The sequence below is a fragment of the Prunus avium genome, chromosome 6 (assembly GCF_965620075.1).
Source record: "Prunus avium chromosome 6, drPruAviu1.hap1.1, whole genome shotgun sequence".
NCBI classification, from domain to species: domain Eukaryota; kingdom Viridiplantae; phylum Streptophyta; class Magnoliopsida; order Rosales; family Rosaceae; genus Prunus; species Prunus avium.
In genome coordinates this window covers 938,564-954,762 of record NC_142289.1, presented here as the reverse complement: position 1 = coordinate 954,762, position 16,199 = coordinate 938,564, and the positions used below count along the sequence as shown (strand labels likewise).

At 38.8% G+C, this 16,199-nt stretch overlaps 1 protein-coding gene across 2 annotated transcripts; it reads right to left on the bottom strand.

Moving 5' to 3' along the window:
* Positions 1-14,401: 14,401 nt before the first annotated feature.
* On the bottom strand, positions 14,402-15,835 carry LOC110747946 (uncharacterized). Of its 2 annotated transcripts, none has more exons than XM_088253925.1 (4): positions 15,622-15,835; positions 15,317-15,409; positions 14,982-15,026; positions 14,402-14,849 (listed from the first exon to the last, which is right to left on the bottom strand). In XM_088253925.1, the coding sequence occupies exons 1-4, from the start codon at positions 15,778-15,780 to the stop codon at positions 14,616-14,618; spliced, it is 531 nt and encodes a 176-aa protein (XP_088110051.1). In that variant the 5' UTR covers positions 15,781-15,835; the 3' UTR covers positions 14,402-14,615. The 2 variants fall into 2 exon arrangements, with proteins under 2 accessions (XP_088110051.1, XP_088110052.1); XM_088253926.1 differs by having other exon boundaries at positions 15,631-15,832.
* Positions 15,836-16,199: the final 364 nt, after the last annotated feature.

Sequence of the window (16,199 nt, the reverse complement as noted above, 5' to 3'; positions counted from 1 at the left end):
TTTTCAAGAAACACCACATAAATTATTAGGACTACGTGCATTTGTCATTCAATAAAATAAAGGCTTAATGGCTACAGTACACCTTGAAATATTAGTCAATTCTCACTTTGCCCCCTTAAAATTAAAGTGACTCACTTTGCCCCATTGACCGATGTTTTGTGTATCACTTTGCTCCTCATCGTTAAGTCTGTTAAAAATTCTGTTAAAAAAGCTGATGTGGCACCAATAGGACTAGGGGTGGGCATCAATCCGGCCGAACCGATGAAACTGGTCGAATCGAACCATAATTACCAGTTTGGTTTGGTTTTGACCAAGAAAAAGTCAAACGGTTTAAAAACCAAACCAGACCGTATATAGATTAGTTTGGTTTGGTTTTGAGCTTTTGTAAATCGGCTTAAACCAAACCGGACCGTTTATGTGTATATTTATTTATTTATATTTTATTTGGCTTTTTATCACAAATGGTCCTTGACGTTTACGAAATTATCACGAATGGTCCTTGAGGTTTTTTTGTGACACTAATAGTCCTTAACGTTTGGACTTTTTATCACAAATGGTCCTTGCCGTCAAAAATTCTGTTAAGTGTATGATGTGGAAGATAAGTGGAGCCCACATGTACAATCACATCGTGACATGTGGATTAAATAAATAAATAAATATATATTTTTTTTTATGAAAATCCATTAAAAAAACCATTTAGAGAGTAGAGAGAGAGAGAGAGAGGCTAAATGGTTTTTTAATGGATTTTCATAAAAAAAAAATATTTATTTATTTATTTAATCCACATGTTACGATGTGATTGTACATGTGGGCTCCACTTATCTTCCACATCATACACTTAACAGAATTTTTGACGGCAATGACCATTTGTGATAAAAAGTCCAAACGTTAAGGACTATTAGTGTCACAAAAAAACCTCAAGGACCATTCGTGATAATTTCGTAAATGTCAAGGACCATTTGTGATAAAAAGCCATTTTATTTTACATGTGTAATACTCTAATTAATTAATAACTATATATGAATATTTGAATTGAGCTATATTAGTTAGTGAAATATAAAGTTTTATGACATTTTGAGCTTTAGGATGGTTTCGTACTCTAGAAAATGATTTTTGTATGAAGCAAGTTGTGATTTTTTTGGTTATAATTGGGCTAACAATGTTGAAAAAAGGCAAAAAGAAATAGAATTGGGCTTAGGCCCAAACCGGCCGAACCAATCCGAACCAATCCGTCTTAAATTGGTTTGGTTTGGTTTGGTTTCCTTTATAACTTTTATTTAAACCGAACCAAACCAAACCGTTATATTGTAATTGGTTCGGCCGTGGTTTTGAGGTGAAACCGATCCAATCCGGACCATGCCCACCCCTAAATAGGACCCACTATTTGATTAAACTAAGTGCCATGTGTGAAGAAAAAAAATTAAAAATTAAAAATTATGAATTTAGGGCTTTGACCTCACCCATCCCCCACCAATATTCCTTCTCTAAATAAATTAGTTGTATATGAATATTTAAATATAAGAAATTTAAAAAAATAAAAAATAAAAAGCCCATCATCCCCAAGCCCCCTTCCTAGATTTCTTCTCCCTCATTCTCCCTTTCTCTCTCTCTCTCTCTGATCTTCCTCTCCCCTTTGTATTTTCTTCTCCCCAACAAAGATTGCTTTTTCTTTAAAATCCCTATGGAATTGGGCGAGGAACCCTCTTCTACTCATTCATGGGCTAGGCTACTCAAGGGTTGTTGACTATGATATTGATTCTCAAAGTGGGCATCCTCCAGTTGGGTCTCCAGTCTTTCTCATGTATTCACTTTCACTTTTAGCAAAGAGATTTCAAGGAATCAAAGGAGCCATCCATGGCCTACCCCCAGCATCAGTGGCAACCCAGGCCCCACCCCCATGCTCCACTCTCACCCCTAGCCGAACCCAACCCATCCCTTTCTCTGCAAATTCAAAAACCAGCAAATTGAAAGAAAAAAAATTCATTGTTTTTGTTGTTTTGTACTCGAAGGTTTGCAACCAAATTTGATGGCTTTCGAATTTAGCGAGATGGAGATGGTGGGTTGTAGCTGCTGGAGGTGTGTAACAGATTAGGGTCTTGGCATGCACAGAAAGATTAATTGAATCTTTGTTTTGTCTTGCTAAAAGTGGAAGATGTTGGATTGAGGTAGAGATGTGGCAAAGGTTGAGGTTGGTGGGGTAACTAATTAAGCATAGAATTTCAAGGGTAGAACTTGAATCTGCGAGAGAGGAAGAAAGAGGAGCAATCGTTGTGATTGTGGTGATGGCGACTGGGAAGGGATAATGGGGTTGGAGGAGGGGAATTGGGGATTTTTTTTGTTTTAAAGTATTATTTTTATTTAGGGAGTTTCACTAAAATACCCAAAATGGGGCTGAAATTATAAAAATACCCAACACCCAAAACACTTTATAAACATACCCAAAACTCATCATTACACACACTCAAAATCCATTTATAAACATACCCAAAACCCATCATTACACACATACCCAAAACCCATTTTGGGTATGTTTCTATGTTTAAATAGTGCTTGGGTATTTTTATAAATACATGTCTAGGATTGGGTATTTTTATAAATATCTATTTTATTTTTAATAGTTAAATTAAGAATTTTAAAAGGCAATTTTTAATTTTTAATTTTTTTCTTCACACATGGCACTTAGTTTAGCCAAATAGTGGGTCCCATTGATGCCATATCAGCTTTTTTAACGGAATTTTTAATAGACTTGACGGTAAGGGGAAAAGTAAGACACAAAACATCGGTCAAGGGGGCAAAGTGGGTCACTTTAACTTTAAAGGGGTAAAGTGAGAATTGACCAATGTTTCAGGGGGCACTGTAGCACTTAAGCCTAAAATAAAAAAATTTCATGAACCTCAAGAACCATTTGTTTACGATAAAAAAGCTTTAAAAATAAATAAAGCGTTTATTTATAGGTTGGTGGTAAAGGAAATATAATTAATTCGCTAATTCTTGAGTTGATGACTATGGCCATATTATTGAATTTCAGAGAAAACAAAACAAGACTGTTAAACCATCCATTAACAATGAATGTGTTCTAGAAATTTTGGCTGGAGTTTTATCTATACATACTGTTCACAATTGGGCTGCATGATAGATGGGCTATGCCTATACATACTGGGATGTTCTCATGTAGGCCTACATGATTATTGATTGTCATACTTGAGAAAGAAAAAGAGATATTTAGTCATATACCCATTCTTAGCACTAATATTATAGATAAACTCTACACCATTTAATTTCTATAAACAAACAAAAAAAAAAACTCAAAAAATGACAGCTGACCCTATTGAATTTAATTTTGATTATTAAATTACTTTGATGTCCTATTGAGTATTTTGGACTTTTTAATGAGGTTTTGGGGTTGAGTTAGTTTTAAGAAATCAATGACAATTTTGTAATTTAAAATAAGTTAAAAGCCTTTTTGTTATGTTATAAATGGGCTTTGGATGTGTTTCTAAAGTCCATTTTATATATGGTGTTTTTATAATTTAGGATCCTTTATTGGGTATAATAATGAATCTCCCAAAGAAAAAAAGGTATTCCATATAACAATAACATGCACTCATAGTCTCATAAGCATAAAAAGGAAATTTTTTATAGAAAAAACATGATACTAATTATTAAACTATTCAAATTCAAAACCCAAGTACCCGCCAATACTAACATGATTTATATGCTAAAGTCCAAAGTAAACAAAAACTAACCCATAATTAAGCGATTGCTAATATGATATTTAGTGCTAACTAAAACTAGACTATAACTCCAACAAGAACAAGGTCCTTCAAAATGGTTGAGATTCTTCACAAATGCAAATCCTCAAGATCCTTTCTGACTTTTAAATTCCTTAAAATGGCACTGACACGGGGAGAAGGATCGACGTTATGAACAATGAAATCTATCACGATCTTCTTGATAAATTTTAGTCTAGCTAATCATGTCTTGCCCATCTTCAGAAGTGTATGTAATAGTTGCGTAGAAAAAGATACGGTAGCCTACCAGTCCTCCAAGTATCTACATCATCATGGGATGGCCAATTATATTTATTTTCAAAAGTTGTAAAGCATGTAATCTAGCTAATCAATAAGTAAAGTATGTAAAGCATATTTTAGATGTAGATTTATATTTAGAAGAGTATTTTGTTATTAGTTTTAATTTTATGCACCTACATTTAAGTGATGCCTGAAGCGAACCAGCTGCTCTGAATATTGCCACTGCATGCACACAATCAAAGGGCAATATATTATATTATATATAAGCAAATAAATTAGCAATACCCACATGCGTGACACCAAATTTTGAGCTGGAGCATTTTTGCTCACCACTTTAACTAAACATGTACCCTCACCACTCTTCTCAATATTTGATACGTGTCTATTGACATAACCATGGTTGCATAAATACAAAGTAAATAGTTAATTATGGATATGACAAGGGACACGTGCGAAGTGTTGAGATGGGTGGTGAGGGTACACCTTAGGTTGAAGTGGTGAGTAAAAATATGCCCAATTTTGAGCAAAGCCCACTTATTTCCTCATCCCTAAGCTAGATGATGTCGTCGTGCATATCACTCAATGTCAGTACTCTAATTGCCTGAAATCAAACCAATATTAATTTAATAGTATGCTAATATGCTATGCTGTTTGTTGCCTTCAAAGTTGAAAATATCAGAGTTACATTGAAACTACAAATGCATTAACACCTTACTGCCTTAGCAGCAGCTAGCTACTTCAAATTCATATGCAAACCACAGAATATATAACTCATAGGAAAGGAAGGATGATGCAGATGAGAAACACAAATCACAAAGAGTTAACTACCGTTTGTACCCGATTTGTCGGAATACGTATTGATAAGAGATGAACAAGCTGCTTGGCCTTGACAATAATATCCAGGTCAACAAGCTTGGTTGTTTTGATTGTTATGTAACCAAAAACCTGACCATACATGATTAAAAATAAAACAAGTTAATTAGTATCTGCATCCAATCATACATAATTTGAATCAACCACCGATTGATCAAGAGTAGATGTTTCAAAAACAACATTAATTTATTATGACATAACACATCCAATTTGCATATGATACCATACTCTTTTAAAGCAAATTTCACCTTCGGCCAAGCTTCTTGCAAAAATGTTGCTGCACGAAATAGGAGAAGGTGCACGAAGAAGAAAGTTGAGCGAGTGAAGAAGAACATACATAAGGTATACGCTGTACAAGTAGAAGAATTTCTCATACGACGACTCCTCTTCTTCGGCAAGCCCGAAGGCGATAACAACCCCCATCAAAGCCACCCATAAGTTGGGATTGTACTATCCTGGAGCATAGCCCAGATGGGCTAAGATCCTCTGAACCGGAGGCTGCAGTAGTAGCCGAACCCCTTGCTTCAGGATGTCCGTGAAGAAGACAACTTCACCATCCTTCGGATTTCTCAAAGATTCAGTGGCCCCCGGAATCCTCCATTTCACCGAATCCAGGATCCAGTATTCGGCACGGTACTTAGCTAGCTCTGCTTCGGTAATCTTGTTCGGCTCTAGGTAGTCTACCCCGAACAAGAATTCATTGGGCTAGCCCAAAGGTATCCTAAGGTTTCCCTGCTGGATAATCGTTACCACATACCGAGAAGACGATTCGGCAGCAACGTCCCCACGGCCGGACGTGGATGTCTCCGATGGACAGCTGGCATGCCAATCGGGCACCTGCGTGTCCCTCATTGGGAACTCGCAGTATTGTCTCATGCTAGCGCAGTCAACGCCACAGCTAACGGCACTGCCCTTTATGTAGATAGAACCTTACCCCTACCGAATGAGGGAATAACGCTGACCCTCTCGCCGACGACCTCAACCTCGGTGTCTTCACTATCGGCATTGTCGAAGCTCAGTGCCTCACTACCAGAATCCCTCTGATTGTCCGATGACTCCTTATCGAATGCATTGGGTTCACTATCGTACCGAGACTCACTATCGGAGATCTATAAACAGAATAAAGGAAACTAAATTTCATGCACAAAGATCAAACTATGGATTCCTATGGTTGTCGCAACCTATGGCAACTAGACTACCGAACGTTCTTCATGTTCATGTATGTTCATAATCTAATTCAAGCCATAAGGATGCAATTTATCGAAAAAGAGAGGCAGAAAAGCAAAATACCTTGTTATCACGGCAATGGAAGGGCGTCGGAAATCGCTTCGCCGGAAATCACCTTGATTGCCGAATGTATCTCGCTGGAAATCTCCTTTCATAATGCTCTCAAATCGCTCTCACAAACACAAGTGACTCCTCCATCCGAAGTCATCCCTATTCATAGGGGAAGGAATCAACCGGTACACCTCGAAAACCCAACCGATGCCATTATTACTTCGCTCCGCATGCGTGCTCCGACGCGTGGCACCAATCAAAGGTGGAGGTTACATGCACGCTAGGCACAGAAGACGAAGCGTCAACCAATGTAGTCAATCCAACTTCTCCAACTGCCTACCCCAATCAGAAACCCAAACGTCAACGGTACCATCAGAATGATCAGGAGCCCACCAACGGTGCTGATCATTTCTGAACATACAGCATGTTGCCAGATTCTTGGTCATATCGTTCGGAACGACATTAGACTGAACGACAAGGATCGAAACATACGACCTTTGGGGAGCCCAGAACATGAGTAAAAAAGATCAAAGACGAAACCAAAATGGGGCCTCTGCCTCTTACTACATATGGGGGTGCCGAACGGCACCGTGCAGAATAAAGAGAATGAGTTGAAACTTCGGCCAGCCGGGGATACCGAAGATAAAAACCAAGTCCCCAACCAATAAGTCTTCTCATATGGGAACTTGGGGGACTCCTGTTTATACCACAATTAACAAGCCAATAAGGACAAGACACGTGGATTAAAAGTGGAATCGGTAAGGTAGCCTTCGGCACCCCTGATTTCCGAGCGCAAAACAAGTTACCAAATACCCTTTGTGGACATGTGGGTCACTCACAACAAATGTCCACAGTCCCACATCGAAATCTAACACAACTTGCACACCTCCCAAGACTCATAAAAGGGGCACAAGTCTCAAATGGAGGTAACTGGAACTTTCGGCATACTTAGCCATTACTTTGTTCATATTACTATTCACTTCATACTTACTTAAGCATCGAAGAGCCTTCGGCCGGTACCACACCGATGCCTTAGGTCTTACCGAGCATTCTCATTTTTGCATCAACAGATATAAGATATATTGTTAAAATCAAGAAAATCAATACACAATTCTGAATTTTTTGCTCTCTACTTTCTTTTTCATTCTTATGTTTTCTTCTTCATTCTTTAATAAATGTTCTATTATCAACTTTGTATATTCGCCATGACCATGTTTCTGAATTTGAGAGAAAAAGCTAACGAAGAAGCGGTAAACCATTGTTTGCAAGTATTGCCCAATGAGCGTGTTCGAGACAACAAGACCAAACTGAAGCCACTTATTAATCTTCCTCATGCAATGCCCATTCAACTTGTAGAACTATATTTTAAGGAAGAATTACTTGACAATGAGTGTGAGATTGTCTTCCATGATATTCCCCCAAAGTCCACCATTCACTACAACACTACTATTGCGGAAAAAGTAATTTTTGGGGCCCAGATGTAAGTATTGATTGTTCTTCTATGCATATTTTCATGCATTTATGACTTGGTTTCTTGCACGAAATCACTCTTTTGTGGTTTTATTTCTTTTGGACTCTAAATCGTGAGGGAGGAGCGTTTGGTGATGTGAATGTGATTGATTATAATAAGACCAATTACGGGTAACTATAGTTTCTTGATTTTTTTTTTTTTTTTTTATAAATTATTCGTCTGCTCTTGGTTTCTTGCAAATCTTTAATTACAACAGCCAGGGTTTTATTTTTGTGGTTTCTTGCATGTAAATTTTTATGGTGCCGGTGGAAGTCACCAAATCAAATCGCATACAGCTGCTGAGGGAGCGGGTGACGCTGATGACCTATGTGCCCGAATTTTATATCTTTGCCAATAACTGCTGCGTGTTGGATGAGGACATGTCCTTCTCCCAGCATAATGTTCGCAATGGCGAGATTTTGGAGGTCGTCCCTTAACGCTTCTCACCAACCTTGCCATATGATACGAGCTGTAATTCACTGGACTACACTCTACCATTCTCTAAGGTGGAAGAGTTGAAGAGAAATATGAGATTGCTCAAGAGAAAGTCTTCGGCAAATTCACTGGACTACACTCTACCATCCCAGATTTCTTACTATTTATTCCACGAACAATTTAGTACGGGACGGTTGTTCCAACTTGTTGATGCAAAAAAGTGGTTCGGCACTTTTGGGCCTAACTTAGTGATGATTTGGCCTACGGAGTGCTCTGGGCCTCGGTAGAGCGATCGATCTACAAAAATGAGAACGCTCAGTAAGACCTAGGGCACTAGTGTGGTATCGTCGGAAGGCTCTCCGATGCTTAAGTAAGTACGGAGTGAATAGTAATATGGACAGAGTAATGGCTAAGTATGCTGAAAGTTCCAGTTACCTTCATTTTGGGACTTGTGCCCCTTTTATGAGTCTTGGGAGGTGTGCAAGTTGAGTTAGATTTCGATGTGGGACTGTGTTCATTTGTTGTGAGTGACCCACATATCCATAAAGGGTATTTGGGAACTTGTTTTGCGCTCGGCAATCAGGGGTGCCGAAGGCTACCTTACCGATTCCACTTTTAATCCACGTGTCTTCTCCTTATTGGATTGTTAATTGTGGTATAAACAGGAGTCCCCCAAGTTCCCATCTGAGAAGACTTATTGGTTGGGGATTTGGTTTTTATCTTCGGTATCCTCGGCTGGCCGAAGTTTCAACTCATTCTCTTTATTCTGCACGGTGCCGTTCGGCACCCCAATATGGAGTAAGAGGCGGAGGCCCCATTTTGATTTTGTGTTTGATCTTTTTTACTCATGTTCTAGACTCCCCAAAGGTCGTATGTTTCAATCTGTGTCGCTCGATCTAACGTCGTTCCGAATGGTATGACCAAGAATCTAGCAACATGCTGTATGTTCAGAAACGATTAGCACCATTGGTGGGTTCCCGATCATTCTTATGGTACGGTTGACGTTTGGGTTCCTGATCGGGGTAGGCAGCTGGAGAAGTTGGATCGACTACATTGGTTGACGCTTCATCTTATGCACCCAGCGTGCGGGTAGCCTCCACCTCTTATTGGTGCCACGCGTCGAAGCACGCATGCGGAGCGAAGCAATAATGGCGCTGGTAGGGTTTTCCGAGGCACATTGGTTGATTTCTTCCCCTATAAATAGGGGCGACTCCGGATGGAGGAGTCACTTGCGTTTGTGATAGCGATTTAAGAGCATTGTGAAATGAGATTTCCAACGAGATACATTCGGCAATCAAGGCAATTTCCGAAGATTGTCTTACGGCGGAGCAGTTTCCGACGCCCTTCCATTGCCGTGACAACAAGGTATTTTGCTTTTCTGCCTCTCTTTTTCGATCAATTGCATCCTTATGGCTTGAACTAGATTATGAACATACATGAACATGAAGAATGTTTGGTAGTCTAGTTGCCGTAGGTAGCGACAGCCATAGGAATCCATAATTTGATCTTTGTGCATGGCATTTAGTTTCCTTTCTTCTATTTGTAGATGTCTAATAGCGAGTCTCGGTACGATAGTGAACCCAATGTGTTCGATGAGTAGTCATCGGCGATCAGAGGGATTCTGGTAATGAGGCACTGAGCTTCGACAGCGCCGATAGTGAAGACACTGAGGTTGAGGTTGTCAACTCGAGGGTCAGCGATGTACCCTCATTCGGTAGGGGTAAGGTTTTGCATATAGAAAGGGCAGTGCCATTAGCAGTGGCGTTGACTTCGCCGACACGAGCCAATACTGCGAGTTCCTGATGAGGGACACATGGGTGCCCGATCGGCACACCAGCTATCAATTGGAGACGTCCACGTCCGGTCGTGGGGACGTTGCTGCCGAATCCTCTTCTCGGCCTGTAGTAATGATTGTCCGGCAGGGAAACCCTAGGATACTATTGGGCCAGCCGAGATGAGTGGAGCATTGGAAGCGGCGGTTCGAGTTGTCTTGGAAGAAATCGAACGGTCCAGGGCTGCCGAGGTAGAGGCTGCCGTGAGGAAAGCGGTTAGACAGTACCGTTCATCCGTCCTTTTGGACAAGGAGGTGGGCTTGGAGATAGTGGATCTTGTCTACCGTTTCAAGCACTTCAACCCTGGGCAAAAGCTCAACCTCAACTTCGATGTCGACCCTCCTCCTCTGCCAGAAGGTGTCATAGAGGAGATGATCGAGGATTATTAGGGTGAGGACGCTCCTCCTACTGTCAAGGGTGCTGCTGCGGCTGTAGGTCAAGGTGACGATGCCGAGGATGGGGAAGATGTCGAGGGTGCAGCCGCCTGATCTGTTTGTTTGTAATATATGTTATTTTTTGTACAATAGTGTCGCCCCAAGGCGACTTGTTTTGAACAGCATTGCCGAAAGGCATTTCAATTAACTCGTATTTGATTTCGATATGTGTGTTCTTATTGCCTGTTATGTATGAATAGAAGTGGGGGAGCCATCTGAAGATTGGCATCCGCTCGGCGTTCCTCGATAATATCAAGGTTCAGTGCAAGCTGATCCTCATTTGGTTTGGTTGTGAAATTAGTCGTTCGGTAAGAGGCCTCACCGATCTCGGCTGGGGTGACAACTTTTGATCCGAAGGCGATAGAGAAGGGGGTTTCCCCTGTGGATGTTATGAAGGATGTGCCCAAAGTGCTTCGAGAAGTTTCTCCGGCCACGCTCCTTTGGCGCTATCCAACTGTCGTTTCATCAGCTTCTTGATAATTTTGTTTATGACCTCGACCTAACCGTTTGACTATGGATGGGCTGGTGAGGCAAAGAACAGATTAATTTTGAGGCAAATGCAGAATTGCCTGAAGAGGTCTGAATCGAACTACTTGCCGTTGTCGGTGATGATGGCGTATGGGATGCCGAATCGGCAACAGATATGGGTCCAAACAAAATCTTCTATTCTTGCTGTTGTGATGGTTTCTAAGGCTTCAACTTCTACCTACTTTGTGAAATAATATGCGGCTACCACTACATACTTAACCTGCCCCTTTCTTTGCGGCATCGGACCGATTAGATCAAGTCCCCACTGGGCGAAAGGCCATGGACTTATGATCGGTGTAAGTGGTTCGGCAGGTACGTAGGGTACGTTACCAAATTGTTGGCATTTGTCGCATTTCTTCACCATTGCGATTGTGTCTCGATGCATGATTGGTCAAAAGTAGCATTGCCAAAATTGTTGGAAGTTCTGAAATTAAAACGGAGGGCGTATTCAATCTTGACGCTCAGTAAGACCTAGGGCACCGGTGTGGTACCGGCCAAAGGCTCTCCGATGCTTAAGAAAGTATGGAGTGAATAGTAATTTGGACAGAGTAATGGCTAAGTATGCCGAAAGTTCCAGTTACCTCCATTTTGGGACTTGTACTCCTTTTATAAGTTTTGGGAGGTGTGCAAGTTGTGTTAAATTTGGATGTGGGACTGTGGACATTTGTTGTGAGTGACCCACGTGTCCACAAAGGGGATTTGGGAACTTACTTCGCGCTCAGCAGTCAGGGGTGCTGAAGGCTACCTTACCGATTCCACTTTTAATCCACGTGTCTTGTTCTTATTGGCTTGTTAATTGTGGTATAAACAATATCTAATAACAGTCTTAGTCTAAGAAACCAACGTTTTAACAAACTAACAGACTTCTAACAACTCTAACTAGAACACGTGCCATCCATCTGCTCTTCTAACAATCTCAAAACCTGTAGTTCTTAAGCTATGAGTTTCGGGAACTAGCTTGAGCAACAAAAAGAATTCGTCTTCATATCTAACACCCTATGGAGGAAGGGTCTTCATAAAGCTAATACTTGTTGAAATTAGCATTTAGAGATAAGATCATTCTCAGCCTACCAAACCCCAGAAACAAAGAGAGTAAGTTGTAAACAATCAATTTTTTACAAAAGAGAAAAAGAAGAAGAGAGTACAGAGAGGAAGAGTTTACGCCGATGGAATAGGTGAGAGCGGTGCGAAGACTGGCGAGGAGCTGCTGAGCAGCCGCCATTTCGAGGAGCGTGGGACGAGTCCGTTGGCCTCCCACTTGAAACAACATCTTCTTTGCTCTCTCTCTCTCCCTCTCTGTGTTCCTGTTTCGTGAGCTTAATAAATTTGTTTTGGGTGCAGCAGAGGAAGGACCTACCTAGTAAAAACAAGGTTGCGAACTTGCGATGCGATGTGAAATTTGACAGTTTGTGTTCGAAGGGACACAACATCAACACATCCAATTTCCAATTACAAAAGCATATTGCCCAGCCTATTATAATTGGTTTTCAGAGCAAAAATAAAAAATAAAAAATCATTTGTTCTTTCTCTTTTCATCCTTAATTTGTTTTTGTGTTTTTTATTTTCAAAAAACACCACATAAATTATTAGGACTATGTGCATTTGCCATCCAATTCAAAAAATAAAATAAAATAAAATAAAAGAAGATAATTTCATGAACCTCAAGAACCATTTGTTTGTGATAAAATTAAAAGCCCTTAAATAAATAAAGTGTTTATTTATGGAGTGGTGGTAAAGAAAATATAAGCAATTCGCTAATTCTTGAGTTGATAACTATGGTCATGTTATTGAATTTCAGAGAAAACAAAACAAGACTGTAAAACCATCCATTAACAATGAATGTGAATGCAACTGCTTCACAATGAATGTGTTCTAGACATTAAGATCGAACTCCGTTTTATCTATACATACTGTTCAAAATTGGGCTACATGATAGATGGGCTATACCTATACCTATACGTACTGTTGTTCTCATGTTGGCCTAATAGCATACATGATTATTGAATATTGATCGTCATATTTGAGAAAGAAAAAGGAAATGAAAAAAATAACATGATACAATTATTAAACTGTTCAAATTCAAAACCCAAGTACCCGCCAAACCAACCTGCCTTAACATGATTTATATGCTAAAGTGCAAAGTAAACAAAAACTAACCCATAATTAAGCGATTACTAATATGTTGCAACATACATATTTAGTGCTAATTAAAATGAGACTATAACTCCAACAAAAACAAGGTCCTCCAAAATGGTTGAGATTCTTCATAAATGCAAATCCTCAAGATCTTTCCTGACTTTTAAAATCCTTAAAATGGCATTGATACGAGGGGAAGGATCCACATTATGAACAATGAAATCTACCACAATCTTCTTGATAAATTTTAGTCCGCACTATGAACCTATAACAACAATCATGTCTTGCCCATATTCACAAGTGTATGTAACAGTTGTGCAAAAAAAGATGCGTCAGCCTACCAGTCCTCCAGGTATCTACACCATCATGGGATGACCAATTATATTTATTTTCAAAAGTTGTAAAGCATGTAATCTAGCTAATCAGTAAGTAAAGTATGTAAAGCATGATTTAGATGTAGATTTATATTTAGAAGAGTATTTTGTTGATTTAGAGTTATTAGTTTTAATTTCAAATTCAAACCACAGAATATATAACTCATAGGAAAGGAAGGATGATGCAGATGAGAAAGACAAATAACAAACAACTATCGTTTGTACATGATTTACCGGAATACGTATTGATAAGAGATGAACAAGCTGCTTGGCCTTGACAATAATATCCGGGTCAGTAGTCTTGGTTGTTTTGATTGTTATGTAACCAAAAACCTGACCATATATACATGATTAAAAATAAAACAAGTTAATTAGTATCTGCATCCAATCATACATAATTTGAATCAACCACCAATTGATCAAGAGTAGATATTTCAAAAACATCATTAATTTATTATGACATACCGCGCGCATCCAATCTGCATATGATACCATACCCTTTTAAAGCAGATTTCACCTTCGGCCATGCTTTTTGCAAAAATGTTGCTGCACGAAACAATGCAACGGCTCACACTATTGAAAAAATAATCACACTTTTGAACAATTTGATGACTTACGTGACAATTTGACATTCTATCAAACTATATACTCCACCCGATGTGTCAACTTTACTATTGTTTTTGTTTTCATCTATATTAATATTTTCTATACAATTTTATCTAAACAGATTTTTAGAGTTCTACTAGAAAATACTAGTCAAATAATTAAAATTTCTTTATAAAATAAATCATGATTATCCTTTAAATATAAAACAATTAAAATTACATTTAAAAAAAGTGGGATATGAACTACTGTTTTCTTAATTTTTTTGGAACATAAAATTAAATCCCCAATGCTTGGAAAACAAGTAGCAATTTTGAGATTGCATATTTAATATAAATAGTATCTTATTGTTCATTGGAGGTGGGGATTAAAGTCCAAAGTACTAAGCAAAAATTAATCCATAATTAAGTGATAATTGTTGGCCATATAGTTTTGATTACACTAGTGTAGGCTGGCTAATATTTGCAACATAGTGCTAAAATTGTTCCATTTAAAACGAGACTATAACTCCATGACATTCTTCGTCACTCGAATCAAAAGCAACAATATATTCTAGATAACTCCAAAATCCTGGAGATTCTTCATAAATAGAAATCCTTAAGATCCTTCATTGCTTGAGAACTCGTTAAAATCGCATTCACACGGGGAGAAGGATCCACGTCATGAACAATGACATCTACCACGATCTTCCTGATTTCTTGTAATCCGAGAGGTGAACCTATAACGGCAATGATGTCTTTATGATATTCATATTCGGAATAGCTTGTAAGAGTTGCGCGAAAAAAGATATCCAATTCTTCCACTCCTCCAAGTATCTGCATCTCAATTATACTTATTTTCAAAGTTGAGACAGACGACAAACAGAAAAAATTAAACAATGTACCTAGCTAATCAAGTCACAGACTAGTAAGTAAAGCATGATTTAGAAGAATATTTTATGCACCTACATGTAAGTAATGCGTGAGGCGTCCCAGCCACACCGAATATTGTCTCTGCACATAATCAAAAAGAAACAAACTGAGCTTGCATTTGTATATATATTTCCAGCATCACAGCCAGTCAGCGATACACACCAGACCGGAGCACCCAAAGGCTCCCTCATATCATCATCATCCTCAAATTAATTATTGTTTCACTAAATCCTAAAAGACCAACTCTAAACAACAGCTCTAGATCTAACCGACGACCACCATGTTACAGTACAAACATACAGCTGAAATTAAAAGGCTGAAACCGGAAAGGAAAAGAAAAAGGAAAGGCAATATATATAAGCAATACCCACCCGCGTGATACCAAATTTTGAGCCAAGCCCACTTACTTCCCCAAGCTGGATGATGTCGCAGTGCATATCACTCAGTGTCACTGCTCTAATTGCCTGAAATCAAAATGTTGGTGCAACAACCAATATTAATAGCATGCTGTTGTAGGATGCGGTTGTTGCCTTCAAAGAGATAAAAGTTATATTGAAACTACAAAAATAAATACCTTACTGCCTTAGCAGCAGCTACTTCAAACCACAGAATAACTTGTAGAATGCGGATGAGAAAAGAAAAAAAAAACAAAAACAAAAAGGACTACAATTTGTACCTCACTTACCGGAATACGCATTGATAAGAGTTCAACAAGCTGCTTGGCCTTGACAATAATATTTGGGTCAGTAGTCCTGGTTGTTTTGATTGTTATGTAACCAAAAACCTGACCGTGATTAAAAATACAACAAATTAGTATCTGCATCCAATCATACATGATTTGAATTGACCACCGATCAATCAAGAGTAGATTTCACATAGATATATATATTTACATATTCAACATTTATTATAACATAGCAGATCCAATGTGCATAAGATACCATACTCTTCTAAAGCAGATTCCACCGCGTCGGCCAAGCTTCTTGCAAATATGTCCCTGCACGAAACAATGCAACAGCTCATATTGATAAATTATTTGTTCTTTTACATAACTACACTATTAATAGTAATGATTTAAAAACATATGGGATAAGTTATGACGGAAAATTAAACCCCCAAACAAAACAAACAAAGACATAAAGATGAAATAGTTTACTAGTTTCACGAGTAATAAGGTGGTAATACCCTCATTCTAAATTTCATAAAGTTGTCGAAATCCTTTTATTTCTATCTCAGACTTGGTTGTTTTCACCC